At 39.9% G+C, this 22,392-nt stretch overlaps 1 protein-coding gene across 1 annotated transcript in view; it reads left to right on the plus strand.

Annotated features, from left to right (window-relative positions):
• Window positions 1-22,196, plus strand: part of RAD51 (RAD51 recombinase) — a 33,818-nt gene extending 11,622 nt beyond the window's left edge. Inside the window, exons 4-10 of the mRNA XM_046009025.1 lie at window positions 5,275-5,392; window positions 7,579-7,670; window positions 11,573-11,667; window positions 19,930-20,043; window positions 20,582-20,711; window positions 20,899-21,020; window positions 21,452-22,196. Of these exons, the coding sequence (XP_045864981.1) occupies window positions 5,275-5,392; window positions 7,579-7,670; window positions 11,573-11,667; window positions 19,930-20,043; window positions 20,582-20,711; window positions 20,899-21,020; window positions 21,452-21,575 (795 nt within the window). The 3' untranslated portion in view covers window positions 21,576-22,196. The remainder of the gene's footprint in view (window positions 1-5,274; window positions 5,393-7,578; window positions 7,671-11,572; window positions 11,668-19,929; window positions 20,044-20,581; window positions 20,712-20,898; window positions 21,021-21,451) is intronic.
• Window positions 22,197-22,392: the final 196 nt, after the last annotated feature.

The following is a 22,392-nucleotide window of genomic DNA, read 5'->3' on the forward strand; positions in this document are numbered from 1 at the left end:
CCTCTCTCTCTCTTCCTGCCTCTCTGCCTACTTGTGATCTCTCTCTGTCAAATAAATAAATAAATAATCTTTTAAAATATATTTTAAAAAAAAGAATATCCACTGTTACAGTGGAGAAAGGCAAATAAAATCATTTATAGTAGGTACATCAAGGTGGTAGAAAAAGAAAGATTTTATGGACAAATTTGTTCAGAAGGTGACATATTTATGTGATCTCCACATTTTCAAAGTTTAATTGTAATTGGCTTTTGTTGAACTGTGTTCTCTTCGTGTACTGTAAGCACTGACAGATTCAGCACAGTTATTTTTTGTAATATTTTCCTTTTTTTAAGATTTATTAGAGGGCATGCATGCATACATGTGTGTAGTGGGGAGAGGGGCATAGGGAGAAAGAATCCTAAGCAGACTCCCTGCTGAGTGCAGAGCCCCATACAGGCTCAATCTCACGACCCTGAGATCATGACCTGAGCCAAAATTGAGAGCTGGTTGCTTAACCTATTGAGCCACACAGGTGCCCCATGATATTTTCCTTCTATTCACCATTCTGTGTCTTGTGTCCAAGGTTTGGTAGTTCTTGGCTATTGAAAACTATACATTTAAGACTTCAACTAGCAGAAATGAAAGTAACTCATTATGTAAATGTGTGAATAGAAGTAAAGTTCTCCCAGATTAGGCAGTTGCATGGTTTTTACTTCACATTTCACTTTGGTTATAATATTTTGTTCCTGTAAGGGCTCATAGTCTAGAATTTAGGAGTTAAAATGACAAACAGGGAAAGCAATTGCTATGTTTTTTCTTAGCTTTTTGTTACTAAAATTTTTTAACTTACTGTAATGTTGAATTTTACAGTGAAAACTTATATACCCTTTACCTAGACTCTACCATTAAATTTTAATATATTTGACTTACCACCTGTCTGTTGATGTCTCTATCCAGTCATCAGTCCATCTTGGATTTTTTTTTTATACTTTTCAAAGAAAGTTGTAGATGTCGGTATATTTACCCCTAAATATTTTAGTACACATTAATTAAGATTCGGTATTGGTTTATAGCCTATTTTATCTTCTGGTTTTCATTAATCTTCATTTTTCCTGAAGATTAGTAGATGTTACAGGAAGAGAGATCATAGAAAAAAGAAGGGAAGAAATTCTCTAAGACATCATAACAGAAAATTTGAGAGAGCTAAAGGGAAATCTCACATAGTAAGAATTCATGGAGTATTAGAGACCCACACTTAGACACATGAGTGTGAAATTTCAGTATACCAGTCATAAAGAGAAGATTCTGAAAGAATTCAGAGGGGAAAAAGCAATTCTAAAGGAATAAAAAATCAGAAAGACTACTTTTTTTTTTTTTTTTTTTTTAAGTAATCTCTGCACCCAGTGTTGGGCTTGAACTCACAACCCTAAGATCAAGAGTTCTTTGCTCCACCAACTGAGCCAGCCAGGTGCCTGGAAAGACCACACTTCTTAACAGAAATCTGACTGGTAGAAGCTAGTAGAACAATGCCTTCAAAGTTATGAGGGAAAATAACTTTATTATTTTTTTAAGATTTTATTTATTTAAGAGAGAGTATATGAGTGGGTGGAGGTGCGGAGGAACAAGAAGACTCCCCACCAAGTGTGGAGCCCAACAAGGGCCCCAATCCCAGGACCCCAAGGTCATGACCCAAGCTAAAGTCAGATGCTTAACGGACAGAGCCACCTAGGCACCCTTAAAGGAAAATAATTTTAAACCTAGAATTCTCTTTGTGGCAATATTATTAACCAAATACTGGGACAGAATAAAACATTTTCAGAGGTAATTCAGAACATTTTTCTCTTACGTACTTTCTTAGGAAGTTACTTGAGGATATACTTTTAACAAAATGAGTGTGGAAAACAAAGATCTAGATTAGACTCCAACTCAAGTACTCAGTCAAGGAGAGTTGGGGACAGTAGTTGACTTGAGAGCACACAGCCCATTTTGGAGAAGAGAAGAGAAGGAACCTGAGGTAAAAGGGTTTCAGTAGAATATATATGGTAAGCTTGAGAGGTTGGTAAAATTGAGAAATGATAAAGTCAGAAAAGACTGGAAGGGGCCCCTGGGTGGCTCAGTCATTAAGTATCTGCCTTCGGCTCAGGTCATGATCCCAGAGTCCTGGGATGGAGCCCCGAATAGAGCCCTGCATTGGGCTTCCTGCTCAGTGGGAAGCCTGCTTCCTCTCCTACTCCCCCTGCTTGTGTTCCCTCTCTCGCTGTCTCTCTCTCTCTCTCTCTCAGTCAAATAAATAAATAAAATCTTAGAAAAAGGAAACACTGGAGACAGACCTGACTCAGGTATAAAAGCAAGGTGGTGTATGAGAAAGATATCATTTGAATTTGACAGCAGAAGCCTGTGAGGAACATTGAGTTGTTAACATTGGAACTTTAGTGAAAGAATTGTACTTCTCACACACTGGTGCTGCAATGAATTAAATTTGCAAAGCTGAAATATAAGCATTTTAATGAGTTTTCAAGTGAGATAGTGTTAGAGAAGTTTAGGGAATAATTTAAAGCTACTACTCAGCTATTCATTGATTTCCTTTTTTCTTGTTTATTTATTTATTTTAAAAATTTTATTTATTTATTTGACGGAGATCACAAAGAGGCAGAGAGACAGGCAGAGAGAGAGAGGAGGAAGCAGGCTCCCCACTGAGCAGAGAGCCCGATGCCAGGCTCGATCCCAGGATCCTGGGATCATGACCTGAGCTGAAGGGAGAGGCTCTAACCCACTGAGCCACGTAGGTGCCCCTATTTTTTTTTTTTTTTTAAGATTTTATTTATGTATTTGACAGAGAGAGATGACAAGTAGGCATAGAGTCATGCAGGGGGTGGGGGAAGCAGGCTCCCTGCTGAGCAGAGAGCTGGATGCAGAGCTCCATCCCAGGACCGGACCCTGAAATCATGACCTGAGCCAAAGGCAGAGGCTTAACCCACTGAGCCACCCAAGTGCCCCTGATTTCCATTTTTCTTTGTGGAAAGTTTTTAAATGACAAGTTTAATCTCTACTTGCTATGAATGTATTCATATTTTTCTTTTTCTTTTTTTTTTTTTAAGTCAGACTCAGTTTATTTTGCTGAATTTAGATTCAGGTTCAGCCAGGGATGCCTGGGTGGCTCAGTCAGTTAAGCATCTGCCTTCAGCTCAGGTCATGATCCCAGGGTCCTGGGATCAAGTCCTACATCGAGCCAAACAGGCAGTGGGCAGCCTGCTTCTCCCTCTGCCTGCTGCTCCCTCTGCTTGTCGTTGCTCGCTCTCTCACTCTCTCTCTCTCTCTCCAACCAATAAATAAAATCTTACATATTCAGGTTCAAGTGATCATTTGTGCCTTGACTTGGATGATTTTTGTGAGTTTTGGATTATTGAGTTTTGTTTTTTTTTTTTTTTAAGATTTTATTTATTTATTTGACAGACAGAGATCACAAGTAGGCAGAGAGGCAGGCAGAGAGAGAGGGAAACAGGCTCCCCACTGAGCAGAGAGCCTGATGCGGGGCTCGATCCCAGGACCCTGAGATCATGACCTGAGCCGAAAGCAGAGGCTTAACCCACTGAGCCACCCAGGCGCCCCTGGATTATTGAGTTTTAATAGTTTGTGTCTTTCTAGGAATTTGCCTATTTCATTGCAGTTATCTAATTTGTTGGCATAGAGTTCTGCTTTTGTAAGGTTAATAGTAATGTCCTTTCTTTCCTGATTTGTGATTTGAGTCTTTTCTTTTTTTTTCTTAAGATTTTATTTATTTATTTGACAGAGAGAGAGAGGGAAGGAGTACAAGCAGGCAGAATAGCAGGGAGAGGGAGAAGCAGGCTCCCTGCCAATCAGGGAGCCTGATGTGGAGTTTGATCCCAGAACCTCCAGATCATGACCTGAGCTGAAGGCAGACACTTAACCGAATGAGCCACTCTGGCGCCCCTGATTCTTTTTTTTTTTTTTTTTTTTCCCTTGATCTGGCTAAAAATTTATCAATTTTGCTGATCTTTTCAAAGAACCAGCTCTTGGTTTCATTAATTTTTCTCTATTGTATTTCTGGTCTCTTTTTTTTTTTTTTTTAAGATTTTATTTATTTATTTGACAGACGGAGATCACAAGCAGGCAGAGAGGCAGGCAGAGAGATTGGAGGAAGCAGGCTCCCTGCGGAGCAGAGAGCCCGATGCGGGGCTCGATCCCAGGACCCTGGGATCATGACCTGAGCTGAAGGCAGCGGCTTAATCCACTGAGCCACCCAGGTGCTCCTGATAGACTCATTATTGAAGACTTATCAGTGACTACAAAATGATATATAAGTGTTTTCGACTTTGACAGTGTAAAAGAAAAGGTACAGCTGACAGATAAGGACAGTAGACACGGAGGGACAAGAGATTGAAGGACAGATGTCCTCATTTAACAAAGGAGAAAGAAGGGGCACCTGGGTGGCTCAGTGGGTTAAGCCTCTGCCTTCAGCTCAGGTCTTGATCTCAGGGTCCTGGGATCAAGCCCCATGGCTGGCTCTCGGCTCTGCAGGGACTCAGCTTCTCCCTCTCTCTCTGCTCTTCCCCTCCAGCTCATGCTCACTCATTCTCTCTCTCTCTCTCTCAAATGAATAAAATGTTTAAAAAAAAAAAAAGTTTCTCTCCTTTTTCCCTTGTCACCATTCCCCCTCCAAAAAATAAAAAAAAGGTAGAAAAGTTAAGATATAGTCTGTGGTTGATGGAACAGGAAATGAGAATTTAAATAGTTTATTAGACTTCAAGCTGTATGTTACATTTGTCATAAGTCGGGCGAAGTACACATGTGTGGGTCTATAGTAGTTTTTTGGGTTTTTTTTTTACTATGTGAATGTATTCGTTGAATTAACAATTAAAAAAAAATTAATCTTCATGGAGTCTCTGAATTAGTTTATTTTATCCTTTAATTGCCAGAGAGATAAAATAATCCTAGAGCTATTGGTATTTTGTTGACTTTTTATTTACCATTATTTTTTTTTAAATTTTATTTGTCAGAGAGCACAAGCAGGGGGAGTGGCAGGCACAGAGAGAAGCGGGTTCCCTGCTGAGCAAGGAGCCCGGTGTGGAACTCGATTCCAGGACCCTGGGATCATGACCTGAGTTGAAGGAAGACCCTTAACTGACTGAACTACCCAGGCATCCCTTTTGATGACTTTTTAAAGAGAAATCACTCTGGAAATTTTGTTAGAATTTATCTCTTCACGCAGTGTGTCTGATTCTTGTTTTACTAATAATCATATTTTGTTGATTTGACATTTCTTATTTTTCCCAGACTGAGGCAGCTAAATTAGTTCCAATGGGTTTCACTACTGCAACTGAGTTCCATCAAAGGCGGTCAGAGATCATACAGATTACTACTGGCTCAAAAGAACTTGACAAACTACTTCAAGGTATAGTGATCCCTTATCCTTTGCTGTGAACTGCAGTTAGTAAAGCTTCCAGGTCAGAGAACAAAACTAAAGTATTTGGGTAGAATTTGTGTGTTAGATATGATTAAGAGATAAGAGAGGGGCACCTGGGTGGCTCAGTGGGTTAAAGCCTCTGCCTTTGGCTCAGGTCATGATCCCAGGGTCCTAGAATCAAGCTCCACATCAGGCTCTCTGCTCAATAGGGAGCCTGCTTCCCCCTCTCTCTCTGCCTGCCTCTCTGCCTACTTGTGATCTCTGTCTGTCAAATTTTTTTTTTTTTTAATTTTTTTTTTTTTTAAGATTTTATTTATTTGACAGCGAGAGAGAGAGATCACAATTAGGCAGAGAAGCAGGCAGAGAGAGAGAGAGGGAAGCAGGCTCCCCGCCGAGCAGAGAGCTCGATGTGGGACTCGATCCCAGGACCCTGAGATCATGACCCGAGCTGAAGGCAGCGGCTTAACCCACTGAGCCACCCAGGCGCCCTGTCTGTCAAATTTTTTAAAAAAAAGAGAGATAAGAGAACTATCCACATTAAAGTAAGACTGCTAGAGGGTGGGACCTGACTTATACTAAAATTATCTGCCAATGAAATAATTGAATTTCCATTTAATACTGCATTCAGAGAGTAAGCTTCCTCTGCTTATTTTAACACAGGGTTGAAAATCTGGTAACTAAAACACTCTATATTTGAATACTGTGTTAGAGTATCAGTGCATGGTAGTGCACACTAAACTATTGGACTTTTATGGAAATATATAAAGCTTTTGAACTTTTGAAAACATTGCTGTCCTAAATTACTGTGAGGTTAGATTTTTTTGTTGTTGCTTCCCCAAATATTTAATCATTCAAGTTTTCTTTTAGGGTGCAAAATAGTATGCATTCAGGAATAGTATGCAAATTACTATATATTTAGGAATATGTGCAAATTACTTAATATCTCTATATCTCAGTTTTATTATCTTTATGGTGAGGATAAAAAGAGGTCCTACCTTATAGGTTATTGGAATTAAATGAAATGGTACATACATATGCATAGCACAATGTCAGGTACACAAGAAACGTTTAGTAAATTTGAGAGGATATCTCTATAATTTTTACATTTACTGCTTATTGACTGTCATGGTATAGTTCTGTATCTTGATTGTGGTGGTAGTCACATGAAGCTACAGATGCAATAAAATTGCATAAAACTATACATATACACAAATGAAATGAATGCATTTTTTTTAAAGATTTTATTTATTTATTTGACATAGAGAGAGAACACAAGTAGGCAGAGAGCCCCATGTGGGGCTCGATCCCAGGACCCTGAGATCATGACCTGAGCTGTAGGCAAAGGCTTAACCCACTGAGCCACCCACGTGCCCCAAAATGAATGCATTTATAACTAGAGAAATCTAAACGAACTCTGGGGGCTGTATCACTGACAGTTTTCTAATACTGATACTGTACTATGGTTATGTAAAATGTTAATACTGGGGGAGCCTGAGTGATGAATTCTTGGGACCAGGGCGCCTGCGTGGCTCATTCATTAATCGTCTGCCTTTGGCTCAGGTCCTGGGGTGCTGGGATTGAGTCTTGTGTCTGGCTCCCTGCTCCATGGGGATCCTGCTTCCCACTCGCCCACGATGAGCTGCTTCCCTTGCTTGTGCTTGTTCTCTCTTTTTTCTCTGTCAAATAAATAAAATCTTTTTTTTAAGATTTAATTTAATTATGTGCCAGAGAGAGAGGGAGGAGAGCAAACACAAGCGGGGGGAGTGGCAGGCAAAGGGAGAATGCTCCCCACTGAGCAGGGAACCTGACTTGGGACTTGATCCCAGAGTCCTGGGATCAAGCGCTGCATGGGGCTCCGGCTTAGCGGGAAGCCTCTTTCTCCTTCTCCCACTCCCCCTGTTTGTGTTCCCTCTCTCACTGTGTCTCTTTCTGTCAAATAATTAAAATCTTTAAAAAAAAAAAAAAGAAAAGAAAGAAATTCATGGAACCTTCCTGTACCTTTCTTTGTGATTTTCTGTAAATCTAGAATTATTTCAAAATAAAAATATTGCTTGTTGAAAATTGAATTTATAAATTATTTATACATCTTTCTGATGAGTTCCAAGGACACTTCTACAATTATTCTTTCTAAACATTTGTATTGTGCTAAGAGGTGTTTCCTATTGCTCTTTTAGGAGGAATTGAAACTGGATCCATCACAGAGATGTTTGGAGAATTCCGAACTGGGAAGACTCAAATCTGTCATACGTTGGCTGTAACATGCCAGGTGAGATTTTGGGCTCTAACCAAATCTGCAAAAAAAATTAGTTGATTGCTATTTGCAAGCATCTTTTGGGATGGACATTAAAAGGTCACTTTATCCCTAAGACCCATAGACCCCTATTACATAATTCTTCCATGTCCTAGAAACTTTCACATCATTGTTTTCAGATGATTTCTTCATTGTTTCAGATGTTTTCTTATCCTCCACTATGCCTCCCCTGGCTTTACCTGCCCTCTTCACTACTCTAGATTTTATGATTCACCATTAAAATCATTCCTTAGATATATATTCCCCACCTAAAGCAATGTCAGTCTTAGATGAACCCTTCTTAGAATCTTCTCTGAGAAATGTCTTTTTTTTTTTTTTTTTAAAGATTTTATTTATTTATTTGAGAGAAAAAGGGAGCAAAAGAGAGCATGAGTGGAGGGGAGAAGCAGACTCCCTCCTGAGCATGGAGGCCAATGCCAGGCTCGATCCAAGGACTCTGGGATCATGACCTGAGCTGAAGGCAGACACTTAGCCAACTGAGCTACCCAGGTGCCTCATGAGAACTGTCTTCTTAGTCCCTGTTCCTTAATAGCTGAATCATACTGGAGAAAAATCATACTATAAAGCTGATTATCTTCACTTTAAATTCAAAACGACAGACATTAGACTAACATTTATACTGCTTGGAAGACCTACTGAATTTGTTTAGGCATTCGTTTTCCCATTCAGTAAGACAATTCTCATGCTTTGTTCTTTCTTCTCATACCTTCATGTTCCTCTTCAACCCTCACTCAGCCAGTGACCAACCTATTCTTCACATCAAATTGATGAATCCACCTACATTTATACCCATTTTTTTATATCTTGGGCTATAACAGAAAAGAGTCTCTCTTCTTTTCAAAACCCTATCCTATCAGTGTGATCTGGTTACCATCTTTGGCCACCTTCTCAGGGACTCTACTCCTCTATTTTATGCTTTACCTCTGTATTAAGTATCTCTTCCAAAACTTTTTTTTAATTTGTAGTCTCATTCATGGGAGGATTTGGAAACAGACACAGTGAATTAATACCTAAAATCATGTTTTATTGAAATAATAGATATAGGGGATGCCTGGGTGGCTCAGTTGGTTAAGCATCCAACTCTTGATTTCAGCTTAGATCATGATGTCAGGGTCATGAGATCCAGCCCCGTGCTGGACGTGAAGCATTCTTGAGACTCTCTCTCTCTGTCTATTCCCCCCACCACCACCAAAAGAAAAAAGAGAAGAGGCACCTAGGCAGCTCAGATGGTTAAGCGCCTGCCTTTGACTCAGATCATGAGATCCAGGTCCTGGGACTGGGTTCCAAGAGCCCCATATCAGGCTCCCAGCTCAGTGGTGAGTCTGCTCCTCCCTTTCTCTCTACCTCTCCCCCTGCTTATGCTTTTTCTGCCTCTCTCAGTCTCAAATGAATAAATAAAATCTTTTAAAAAAGAGAGGACTAATTCATTAATAACAGAAAGGATTACATTTCACCAGCCTAAGAGCTAGAACTAGAGGTGTAGAAAGGATGTTAGATTACTGCTTAAATCTAAACATCATCTCTCATTTGTTCAGATTTTCTTAATAAAGTGAAACCCTATTACATTAGATCTGTGTCTAATAGTAAGTTACATAAAGTTGGGGCGCCTGGGTGGCTCAGTGGGTTAAAGCCTCTGCCTTCGGCTCAGGTCATGATCCCAGGGTTCTGGGATCGAGCCCCGCATCAGGCTCTCTGCTCTGCGGACAGCCTGCTTCCTCCTCTCTCTCTCTGCCTACCTCTCTGCCTACTTGTGATCTTTGCTGTCAAATAAATAAATAAAATCTTTAAAAAAAAAAAAAAGTTACATAAAGTTGAGAGCCACAGTTAGATCACAAAAACGAACAGGCTGTGTTTCTTTAAAGTACTAGACTAATTTTAAAATTCTGAGAAGAAATTTTATCATAAATTCCAGTTTTAAAGATTTTATTTATTTGACAGAGAGAGATCATAAGTAGGCAGAGAGGCAGACAGAGAGTGAGAGGGAAGCAGGCTCCCCGCTGAGCAGAGAGCCCGATGTGGGACTCGATCCCAGAACCCCGAGATCATGACCTGAGCTGAAGGCAGCAGCTTAAACCACTGAGCCACCCAGGCGCCCCATAAATTCCAGTTTTAAATGCATATACCCTTTGCATATACACAGAAAATGTGCCTTACACAATTGTTCACAGATAATCGAGGATAAATGTACGAAGAATTTACACCATAGCATTATAAAATGGTGAAAGTTCAAAACAACGTACATCACGGTAAAATAGGAAGAAGAGTTAAATTATGGTACTAAGCAGTTATTAAAAATAGCTAACTTGGGGCTCCTGGGTGGCTCAGTCAGTTGAGCCTCTCTGCCTTCGGCTCGGGTCATGATTCTGGGGTCCTGGGATTGAGCCCCGCATCAGGCTTTCTGCTCGGCGGGAGCCTGCTTCCCCTGCCCCCCCCAACCTGCCTCTGTGCCTACTCGTGATCTCTGTCAGCCAAACAAATAAATTAAAAAAAAAAAAGCTAACTTGGTTGTGGTGTCCCAGTCCAGTGGTATGAGATGACTTCAGTGGCACTAGAGGGCAACATGGAGGAGACAGAATGGGCTGGAGTGCGGAGTATGCAGTCCACCTCCTTGAAGTTGGCTCAATAACACACTGGGACCTTGTCCACTTTTCTGTCCGTCTTCATACTTATACCCAGTTGCCTATGGTCTCCCTTCACCCATAGAGGTCTTTGTTGCTGGAAAAGAGCCTGCTTCCTCCTCTCTCTGCCTGCCTCTCTGCCTACTTGTCATCTCTGTCTGTCAAGTAAATAAATAAATCTTTAAAAAAGGGGGGGGGCAAAGAAAATTTGATGTTTCTTGGCCCTTAGTATAAAATGTCCTAAAGGATTTTCCTCAGAATTTAAAGGTGAATTATGACTCCAAAGTAGATTGCTAGGGTGGAAACTACCCTTTAGCATCATTCACCTAAAATTTGTAGAACTTAAAGTTGTCTGACATGGGATGGGTTTCCTAAAAACCAAGATTTCACTAAGTAGCTCATAAGATAATTTTGATGACATTCCTCCCTTTTCTTTTTCTTTTCTTTTTTTTAAACTGTATTTTCCTTTTCCTCCTTTTGTTTATTTTTAACATCTGTAGTTACTATTGGAATAAACACCTTTTTTTTCCTTCTCTCTCAGCCATACTTTAAACTTACTAAGAATGTCTCTGGGCATGGCCAAACCCTGTTAGGACCCTGCAGAAGCAAAATCTGCTTAATAAAATGAAGTGTAAGTGTGGCTTGGATGTGACAAAATTAACTGGGTATTGGATCAGGGTCTCTAACTTATTAAAGCTGAGGTAGTAAATGAACTTTCAAAGATCTGTACTCTTGAAAGAATTGTTGAACCTTGTGTTGGTATTCAGTCATAGAATTTTATCACTTACTTTGGACTGTATTTCCAAGCAGTCCAGCTCTGGCAAGAGTCTGGCATTGCATGCTGTGGATCACCAGGAGTTTCATGTCTACTACTAGCTGTATTTCTATCAGAAGGGAATGCCTCCTGGGGCGCCTGGGTGGTTCAGGGTTAGGCCTCTGCCTTCGGCTCAGGTCATGATGTCAGGGTCCTGGGATTGAGCCCCACATTGGGCTCTCTGCTGAGCGGAGAGCCTGCTTCCCCCCCTCTCTCTGCCTGCTTCTCTGCCTACTTGTGATCTCTCTCTCTCTGTCAAATTAAAAAAAAAAATCTTAGTAAAGAAGGGAAGGCCTCCTATCGACTCCTGATTGACTCTTTAAATTTTTTTTTCCCTTTGCCTTATTGGGGGTGGATGGGGAAGTTGATCAGTTATATCAGAAGTACAGTGTTCATTTGTACACTGTTCCTTTTGTTCTGTCCAGCTTCCCATTGACCGAGGTGGAGGAGAAGGAAAAGCCATGTACATTGACACTGAGGGTACCTTCAGGCCAGAACGGCTGCTAGCAGTGGCTGAGAGGTAGGTTACTGAATTAGATGAGAGAAATCTTTTTTTTTTTTTTTTTTTTTTTTTTTTAAATTTTATTTGAGAGAGAGAGCATGAGCTGGGGGAGGGAGAAGCACACTCTCCACTGAGCAGGGAGCAAGATGCAGGGCTTGATCCCAGGACCCTGGGATCATGACCTGAGCCAAAGACAGACACTTAACCAACTGAGCCACCCGGGCGCCCCTGGTGAGAGAAATCTGGCGCCACCTGTCACTGTAGTGATTGCCGGGGTTAGTATGTCTGAAGAGTTTTTCTTTTCTTACTGGTCTATATCCCAAAGTTATATGTGTAGATCAGAAGAATGACCTTCCTTAGAAAAAAGCACTCTTCTTAAATCTCTGAGTTATTGTCAGACTGGATAAAAAAACTACACCGCTATGTGCTGTTTTCTAGAGAAACACTATAGATTCAGAGACACAAATAGGTTGAAAGAAAAAGGATGGGAAAAGATATTGCATCCAAACAATAACCATAAGAGAATTGGCTGTACGGACAGTGTAGGCTTTAAGACAAAAAAATAAATACTAGAGACAAAGAGGATCATTTTATAATTGAAAAGTCAGTTCATTGGGAAAATAGAACTATTATAAACATACCCATACCCTAATAACAGGCCCCAAAATATGTGAAACAGAAACTGAGGTAATTGGAAGGCAAAATAAGCAATTTAACCATAACGGTTGGGGACCATTATCTCAGTTCAAAAAACATATAGGTACTGTACGTAATGTGGAAGTCTGAATGCATTCTCCTTAAGATTGGAAACAAGGATGTCCACTCTCACCATTTATATTCCATTTCCTAGCTGACTGCATTGACTAGGACCCCCAGTACATTCAGTATATTCATTACTGAATAATATTCATTACTGAATGTACTGGAGGTCCTAGTCAATGCAGTCAGCTAGGGAAATGAAATAAAAGGCATCCAGATTGGAATGGAATATGTAGAACTATCTTTATTCACTGATGAAATGATCATTTATGTAGAAAATCCCAAGGAATCCACATACACACAAAACTGCTAGAACTACATTATTTCAGCAAGTTTGTATTGTCACTATGTAGAAATCCATTGTGTTTCCATATAGAAGCAATGAACAATTTAAAAATTAAGAAAACAATTTCGTCATTCACAGTAGCACTGAATTCCCTCTCCAAATGATCAAAAATCAAAATAGGAATAAATTTAACAGAAGACTACAAAACATTGCTGAAAGAAATTGAAGATCTGCATAGAGAAACAGTCCATACTCATGGATTGGAAGACACAATATTATTAAAGTCATAATTTTCCCTCAAACTGATATAGAGATTCAGCACAATCCCTCCTGTAATTTCAGGAAGCATTTAGGCAGAAGCCAACAAGCTGATTATAAAATTTATGTGGAATTGTCTAGGACCCCGAATAGCCAAAACATGGTGGGGTAGCAGGGAGAACAAAATTGGAGGTCTTGGTCTTCTTTATCTTAAAACTCACTTAAATCAACAATAATTAAGACACTGTGGTGCTGGAATGGGACAGACATGTGGATCAGTGGAACAGAATTGAGAATTGAGACATGAGCTCTTTCATTTATAGTCACTTGATTTTTTACAAAGATGCCAAGGCAATTTAATGGTTCCTCAGTCTTTGTCTTTCAATAAATGGTGCTAATGTAGGTGAATAGCAGCGTGTAAAAAGATAAATTTAGACCCTTATGCTATACATAAAATTAACAAAAATGGATAATAGTGTGATGAATCCTCAAAAAATTAAACCTAGAATTATAGTATAGTTCAACAATTCCACTTTTAAGTATACAAAGAATTGAAATGGGGACTCAGATACTTGTACACCAGTGTTCCTGGCAGCACTAGTTACAATAGTCAAAAGGTGGAAACACCTGGCTTATTCATCACTAGATGAATGGATAAACAAAATGTCATAAAAATATAAAATGGAATATTACTCAGTCTTTAAAAGGAAGGAAATTCTCTCATATGCTACAACATGGATGACTCTTAAAAACAAGCTAAGCGAAATAAACCAGTTACAAAAGGACACAAATTTTAATGATTCTTTTTATACAAGGTACTTACGTGGTCAGTTCATAAAGATGGAGAGTAGAACAGTGATCCTCAGGGGCAGGGAGTGAGGAGAGGCGGGAGATATTATTTGGGAGATACAGAGTTTCTGTTTCGGATGATAAAAAGTTGTGGACATGGATGGTGGTGATGGTTGCACAGCATGGGAGTGTACTTACTGCTTCCGGACTATACATTTTTAAAAAGGTTAAAATGGTCAGTTGTATGTCATGTATATTTATTATTATTTTAAAGATCATGGTCATAAATGTAAGAATAAAACTATAAAGCTTACAGGAAAAAAAAAGGGCAGGAGAAAATATTTGTTGAGGTTGAGGTAGGCAGATTTCAGATTTCTAGATATAACACCAAAAAGCATCCATGAAAGAAAACATTGGTAATAGTTTTCATTTCATCAAAATTTAGAAGTTCTGTGCTTCAAAGGACATTATTAAGAAAGTGAAAAGACAACCCAAAGGATGTGAGAAAATATTTGCAAATCTTATTTCCGAAGGGTTTAATATCCAGAGTAACAAAGTCCTCTTAATCCAGCAATAGAGAGACAACCCAATTAAAAAATGAGCAAAGGATTTGTACAGCTGTTTCTCCAAAGAAGATAAATGGCCTAGAAGCACATGAAAACATGTTCAACATCATTAGTCAGGGGGAAAAACAAAACCACAGTGACACACCACCATTAGGATGGCTGTAATAAAATAGGCAGTAACAAGTATTAAGATATAGAGAAACTGGAACCCTAACACATTGCTGGTAAGAATGTAAAATAGTGAAGCCACTATGGAAAACAGTATGGTAGTTAACTATAAAATTACCATATAATAGAGCAGTTTCGCTCTGGTTATGTGCCCAAGAGATAAGAAAACATGCCCACATAGAGACTTGTATGTAGATGTTATAATATTGTTATAATAACCCCAAACTGGAAATAACCCAGTTGTACATCAACTGATGGATGAATAAACAAAAATTGATTTATGCATACAGTGGAGTACTATTAAACAGTGAAATGGAATGAGGTACCCATGCATGTCACACCATAGATGAACCTCAGAAGACATACTAAATAGAACCTAGACACACAAGACCGTATATTTTATGATTTCATTTATATGAAATTCCCAGGAGAAAATCTGTAGAGAAATGGATCAGTGGTTGCCTGGAGCAGGAAGTAGGAATAACTACAGATAGACTTGAGAGATCTTTTGGGGATGATGGAAATGTTTTAAAATTGGATTGTGAGGGGCGCCTGGGTGGCTCAGTGGGTTAAAGCCTCTGCCTTAGGCTCAGGTCATGATCACAGGGTCCGGGGATGGAGCCCCACATCGGGCTCTCTGCTCCGCAGGGAGCCTGCTTCCTCCTCTCTCTCTGTCTGCCTCTCTGCCTACTTGTGCTTTCTGTCTGTCAAATAAATAGATAAAATCTTGAAAAAAAATTGTATTGTGATGATGATTGTACAACTCTGCAGATTTCATTACTAAAAAGTCATTCAGGGATGCCTGGGTGTCTCAGTCGGTTAAGCATCTGTCTTCATTCAGCTCAGGTCATGATTCCAGCATCCTGGGACTGAGTCCCACACTGGGCTCCTTGCTCAGCATGGAGCGTGCTTCTCCCAATGCCGGCCACTACCCCTGCTTTCTACTCTCTCTCTCATAAATAAATAAAATCTTAAAAAAAAAAAACTTTAAAAAGTCATTCAGTTGTAGACTTAAAGCAGATCAATTTGATGGCATACAGAACACCTCAGTAAAGCTGGTAAAAAATGTGTAATTTTCTCTGTCCCCTAATAAATCTTTCAAATAAACCCTCAAAATTGTTTAACGTATTTTCCCTTGTCTAGGGTAAAATGTGATAATTTGGTCCCCACCACACATTTTACCGAAACCTAGTGATTAAATATAATTTAATTGCATGTTGAGATGTCAGACCCAAGTTGGAACTTGCCTAAGTTGAGAATTTTCTTTTTTAGTTTTAGAATTACAACCGAATTATCTGCCCCAGTTTACTATTTGAGGAATCTGAGTTATTGAATGTATACCATTGAGGCAAAAATATCAGTTGGAACAATAATTGCAACTCTTTGGGTCTGCTTACAGAATGTCAGGAAAAAAGAATTCCTTTCTTGAACCTGATTTTAGGTTTCTAAAGATGAGTATACTGGGGCACCTGGGTGGCTCAGTCAGTTAAGCCTCTGCCTTCAGTTCAGGTCATGATCCCAGGGTCCTGGGATACAGTCCCACATCAGGCTCCCTGCTCAGCAGGAAGCCTGCTTCTCCGTTTCCTCTGCCACTCCCCTTGCTTGTACTCTCTGGCTCTCTCTCTCAAATAAATACATAAAATCTTTAAAAAATAAATAAAGATGAGTATACTAAACTGTATCTTCCCTCCCAAAGTTATTTTTGTTCTTGTACAGAAATCACACTTTTGGGGGCACCTGAGTGGCTCAGTCGTTAAGCGTTTACCTGCAGCTCGGGTCATGATCCCAGGGTCCTGGGATCAAGCCCCTCATTGGGTTCCCTGCTCAGCGGGAAGCAGCTTCTCCCTTTCCCACTCCCTCTTTTTGTGTTCCCTCTCTCACTGTGTCTCTCTCTGTCAAATAAATAAAATCTTTGAAAAAAAAAATCACACTTTTAACTTTTTTTTTTTTTTTTTTTTTAGATTTTATTTATTTGACAGAGAGAGATCACAAGTAGGCAGAGAGGCAGGCAGAGAGAGAGGAGGAAGCAGGCTCCCTCCCGAGTAGAGAGCCCGATGTGGGGCTCGATCCCAGGACTCAGGGATCATGACCTGAGCCAAAGGCAGAGGGTTAACCCACTGAGCCACCCAGGCACCCCCACACTTTTAACTTTTAAGTACACTGTTTTAATAGTGGAGTTTGTTTTTTTTTATAAAGTCATTAAAGTTTTTCCCACTAACCTAAATGAGTGTTCAGAGGATAGATGAGATAGTAGAATGTTGCCTCTGAGTACAGGGCTTTGTTTTGCTCACTGACTGTATCCCTAAGCCCTAGAAAAGGGCAAACAGCATTAATTAATGAAGTGGTATTTATTAAGTGGGGCCATGTTTATGACTGTTTTGTCAACTACAGGAAAAATAGGGTTTTTTTTTCTGGTTTTTTTTTTTTAAAGATTTTATTTATTTACCTGACAGAGATCACAAGTAGGCAGAGAGAGAGCCTGAGGCAGGGCTCGAACCCAGTACACTGGGATCATGACCCGAGCCAAAGGCAGAGGCCCCAACTCACTGAGCCACCCAGGTGCCCCCAGGAAAAATAGGTTTAAAGAGAAATGTCATTAATTTTATCATTTCTGCCTATCAAGAACATTTCTCATAATTGAATTTGTTTATTATATTGTGTTTATAGTTTTGAGAAAGTTACCAAACTCCTTAAGCTAATAGCTAATTTCCCCTCACAACAGAACAACCCTCATTAGTTTTAGCTTTTGAATAATATTGACCACCCCCAACCCATCCAGGTTATGCTGTAGTTCATGGCTTCTCAGAACACAGTTCTCAATACAGCTGTATTTAGCATCACCTAGGAACTTGTTTGAAGTACAAATCCTCTGACTCCTTCCAGATCTATTGAATCAGAAACTGTAGAGACTCAGGTAGGGCCCAGCAATGTTGCATCAAGCTCCCCAGTGGTGCGGATGATAGCTAAAGTTCAAGAACTGTGGCCGTAGTCGCCAGCTCCAGTGTCACCACCTTTTCTTTTTCTAAGTTTTATTCATTATAGGGAGACCAGGGTGGGAGGGGCCGAGGGAAAGGGAGAGAAAGAATCTGAAGCAGACTCCCTGCTGAGCACAGAGCCTGACATGGGGCTCGAACCCACAACCCATGAGATCATGACCAGAGCCGAAATCAAGAGCCAGATGTTCAACCAGCTGAGCCACCCAGGTGCCCCAGTGTCACCATCTCTTTTGAAACTTCTTTTAAATACTATGTAAGAATGCCAGAACCCACCTCGAGGCGGTATAGCTCTTTTTCAAACTTAAATGTTAAGAATCACCTGAAGTTATTTGTTATTTGTTAACTACACAGATTAACACACCTCTTCCCCGAAAATTATGAATTATTAAGTCTCAGGCCCAGGAATTTTTTTTACAGGTGTTCCATGTTATTCTTTAAGGAAGTTCTGGAAACACTATGAGAGATGATGTTTATTTCTAGCCAGCTTTTTCCACATCGTGGGAACTGAAAATTCCATGTGCTCCTTCAGGAATGTAACCAAAGAGATCCTTAATAGTGTTTTTTGTGAACACTGCTGACATAAAGGCCAGGATAAGTCTTTGTTTTCCTGGTAAACTATCCATATTCTTTTTTTTAGGATTTATTTATTTGACAGCACAAACAGGCAAAGAGGCAGGCAGAGAGAGAGAGAGGAGGGAAGCAGGCTCCCTGCTGAGCAGAGAGCCCGATGTGGGGCTCTATCCCAGGACCCTGGGATCATGACCTGAGCCGAAGGCAGAGGCTTTAACCCACTGAGCCACCCAGGTGCCCCAACCATCCATATTCTGATAGCTAAAAATAATTTCCTTTCCTGATAGATGATATCAGTGTTTCTGGAACAAATCTAGACTTGTGTGCTACAGTACTTAGGCCCCTTGAATCTTTTTCTTATAGCAATGATTTAAATATGGAAGTTTTTTTCTCCTTATCCCCAATCTATGTTTGGTAAAGATTCCAAGGTAAACCTCTATCCTTATTCTCTTTATCTTTATGCCCAGACTTAATAATTCATGATCATCAATCCACTTAATGCCAAAGCTAAACTTCTACTTGTGTTGATGGTGGCCAAAACAGCAGGTGAAGTGGCTAAGAAAAGCACAAAGACTGTGGCTGATATGAAGAATACATTTTATGATGCTGGAAAATGTACTTGGTTAGAATGGGATCTCCTGATACTGAGGGTTAGCTTATTGCAGTGTTCTATCCAAGTGCTAGGATAGAGTATTTTTTGTGTGTTTCTGTTCTTTCTGGGAGGAAAAACCAGAGGAAAGCTATTAGCTAAAGCTAAATCCCAGAAGAATAGGTTTAATGCAGTGTATGCTTTTGTAAAGATCAGAGTCTCCACATATAATAGACTTGCTTCCGTAGAAGACTGATGGAATCATAAACATTGAGACTTAGGGTTCCCAAAGAATGCCTTGATTTTGCTTACACAGATTCTTTTTTAAACTATAACATAAGGGAGTTGGTGTTGTACTTTTGGACTATAATGATTTTAAGTTAACATTAATATAAAAATTTGAATTATAAAGTGGTATGATTTTCTTCTTGTTTGGGTTGTGGATAAAAGCTGTATTCAGTATCATTAACTCAGAATTTAGGTATTAAAAAAAGTGTTAGGTAAGAGAGACCTAGTCTTTTTCCCTCAAGGAATTTGTAGTTAAAAAAAAAAAAAAAGATTTTATTTATTTATTTGACAGAGAGAAGTCACAAGTAGGCAGAGAGGCAGGCAGAGAGGGGGAAACAGGCTCCCTGCTGAGCAGAGCAGGGCTGGATCCCAGGACTCTGAGATCATGACCCGAGCTGAAGGCAGAGGCTTAACCCACTGAGCCACCCAGGCACCCCTTGAGTGGTTGTTTAGAAGCTTTTATTCCTAGGGGTGCCTGGGTGGCTCATGTGAAGCATCTGACTCTTGATTTCAGCTTACGTCATCATCTCAGGGTCGTGAGATTGAATCCCACATCTGGCTCTGTGCTGGCTACAGGGCCTGCTGCAGATTCTTTCCCTCTGCCCCACCACCCCTACTCTCTCCCTCTCTTAAAAAAAAAAAAGAAAAAAAAGGTTTTATTCCATAACAACAATTTATATGAATTTAATTGATCTTTGATTTGTTATTTTTGTTTCAGTTCCAGTTGTGTCATGTTGTATTGATTTTTCCAGGAGAGTACTTGGAACATGATTTGGAAATTCGTTTTGGCTCAAGAGTCCTGAGAGACTAAATTTGATTTATCCTGAAGTCCTGTCGATCTACCCCAAAGGAGTTACTGCAGTCATCTCTCTAGTTTGCCTGGACTTCTAATAGAAAGAGAATTAATATTCTTTAACCTTAATACTTCTTAATCTAATCAGGCAATCTCTTTACTATTAATTTCCAATCTAAGTTTTCTTTGCAGTCTAAAAACTTTCTGTTTTCCTCTAGATACGGCCTCTCTGGCAGTGATGTCCTGGATAATGTAGCATATGCTCGAGGGTTCAACACAGACCACCAGACCCAGCTCCTTTATCAAGCGTCGGCCATGATGGTAGAATCTAGGTATGTGCTCAGTAGAAGACACAGAGCCCAGAGCCATTACCCTGAATCTTGTATAGGCTATTCGGCCAAATTGATAGTAACTTGAATTAGAAATGGGGCGATTTAAGTTTTAGTTCTAGTATGACACTGTTGCATTGTGGTTCAGGTCAAATCACTGTTAAGAAATGAAGCCATAATTCACTTGAACTTACTGGAAACTTGTTATGCAGTGCCTCAGACAAGAATGTTGTAAAAATTGTTTTAATCAAACATTTATAGGGGCGCCTGGGTGGCTCAGCGGGTTAAAGCCTCTGCCAGGGTCCTGGAATCGAGCCCCGCATCGGGCTCTCTGCTCAGCAGGGAGCCTGCTTCCCCCACTTCTCTGCCTGCCTCTCTGCCTACTTGTGATCTCTGTCAAATAAATAAAATAAAAATCTTTTTAAAATAAAAAAATAAAACATTTATATATATCTGAATATGAAAGTTTAAGGTAGTGAGGAAGGGAGCATAATCTGACATAGGCTCGAAATAAGCTTCATAGAGTCCTTGTTCCCTGTAGGTATGCGCTGCTCATTGTAGACAGTGCCACTGCCCTGTACAGGACGGACTATTCAGGTCGAGGGGAGCTTTCAGCCAGGCAGATGCACTTGGCCAGGTTTCTGCGAATGCTTCTGCGACTTGCTGATGAGGTAAGGTGTATTGGGGACAGAGAATGCCTAATTTTCAGGGGCCTCACTGGGAGGCTAGAACGTCAGGGCCTGGTTTCACAGATAGGAAGAGGTGTATTAATCATTCATTACTTTGTGGGGGAAGGGGTGGCAGCAGTAAGGTCCTTTGAATGGCCACAAAAAATGACATTTATCCTTTCTCCATCAGTTTGGTGTGGCAGTGGTAATCACCAACCAGGTGGTAGCCCAAGTGGACGGAGCAGCCATGTTTGCTGCAGATCCTAAAAAACCTATTGGAGGAAATATCATTGCTCATGCTTCAACAACCAGGTAAAGCGAACGGATAGGTGACTTCATCTTAGAATGTCATATTAACTGAAGTAGACATGAAGATCTGAATTTCCATTTAAATCCAGTTAATGCTACCACAGGAGTCATTGTTAAACGTTAGTTGTCATGCTCTGATTAGTGCGTATGTTTGCTTTCAGTTTATAAAGGAATTAAAAGCCCTCAAATATGCAAGACTGAATATGAAGGATATGCCTCTCCCTCATTATTAAGAAAGTAATTGTTTCCATATGAAAAAGCCACTAAAGTTGGGAGCAGGGTAGGAGTGGATTCCTCCAAGTTGGAAATGCCCCTAAGGAATACAGAAAGATTCCCCAAAGTCCTAGGAAGTATATAGGTCTGAAAAAAGTTTAGAGCTACTATAAATAAGACAAAGATTTTTAAACTGTAACTTTGTGGGTTTTTTTGGTCAGACTGTATCTGAGGAAAGGAAGAGGGGAAACCAGAATCTGCAAAATCTACGACTCTCCCTGTCTTCCTGAAGCTGAAGCTATGTTTGCCATCAATGCAGATGGAGTGGGAGATGCCAAAGACTGAAACATTGAAGTTTTTCCTGTGATAAACCTTAAGTGCTACAGCCTAATGGAGAGGACTTCTCCCTGGGTTTCTTCATAGGCTTCTTCCTGTTGTGACTGCCAGAAAAGGGCTTCTGGAAAAACAGCTATTGTATCAGCTTTTCTGATGGTGTAAACAGGAGACAAGGTCAGTAGTCACAAACTGATCTGAAATGTTTATTCCATCTGAAGTGTATTAATTTCTTTGTGAATTATTTCAAGGGCAGTAAAGGAATACCTTTGACATAGTGCCTTGGGGTTGACTTGGGAGTAATGGTTGTCTACCGGACAATCTTTAGTTTTCTTGCAGACATAAGCTGGGGAGACTGGATTCTTCTCTCACTGTTGGAATAATGTTGAAATGCCTGTGTGGCAAAGAAAGTGGTTCTTTTCTGCCAATAAAACTCTTGTCAGTCAGAAACAGGTTAAGTCAGTTTGCCTGAATTATCTTATGTAAGATTTTTCAGTTAAGGGCTATAGGGCAGGCCTACTGGAACACCACCCATCCAACTATCTACTTGCTTGGGTTTTTGATTGCCAAGAGTAACTCAAGATAATTTTGGAATCTTAAGCATTTAGGGGCTCTTTAAGTAGATTTAGTGTGGAGCTGCTAATAAAGTAGTTATTTGTGCTGTTTACAGGAGTTGTTCTTGTATAAGCTAAATATTTCAAGATAGGACCTTCAAAATAACTTTTGGCACTGAGTCAATAGTTTCTATTGCTTTAAAATTTAAAATTTTAAAGGGAAGTCATATATTCAGTTGATGATTATCCTTCAGGCTAATAGAGATTATATTACA

Source organism: Meles meles, chromosome 6, assembly GCF_922984935.1.
Source record: "Meles meles chromosome 6, mMelMel3.1 paternal haplotype, whole genome shotgun sequence".
NCBI classification, from domain to species: Eukaryota; Metazoa; Chordata; class Mammalia; order Carnivora; family Mustelidae; genus Meles; species Meles meles.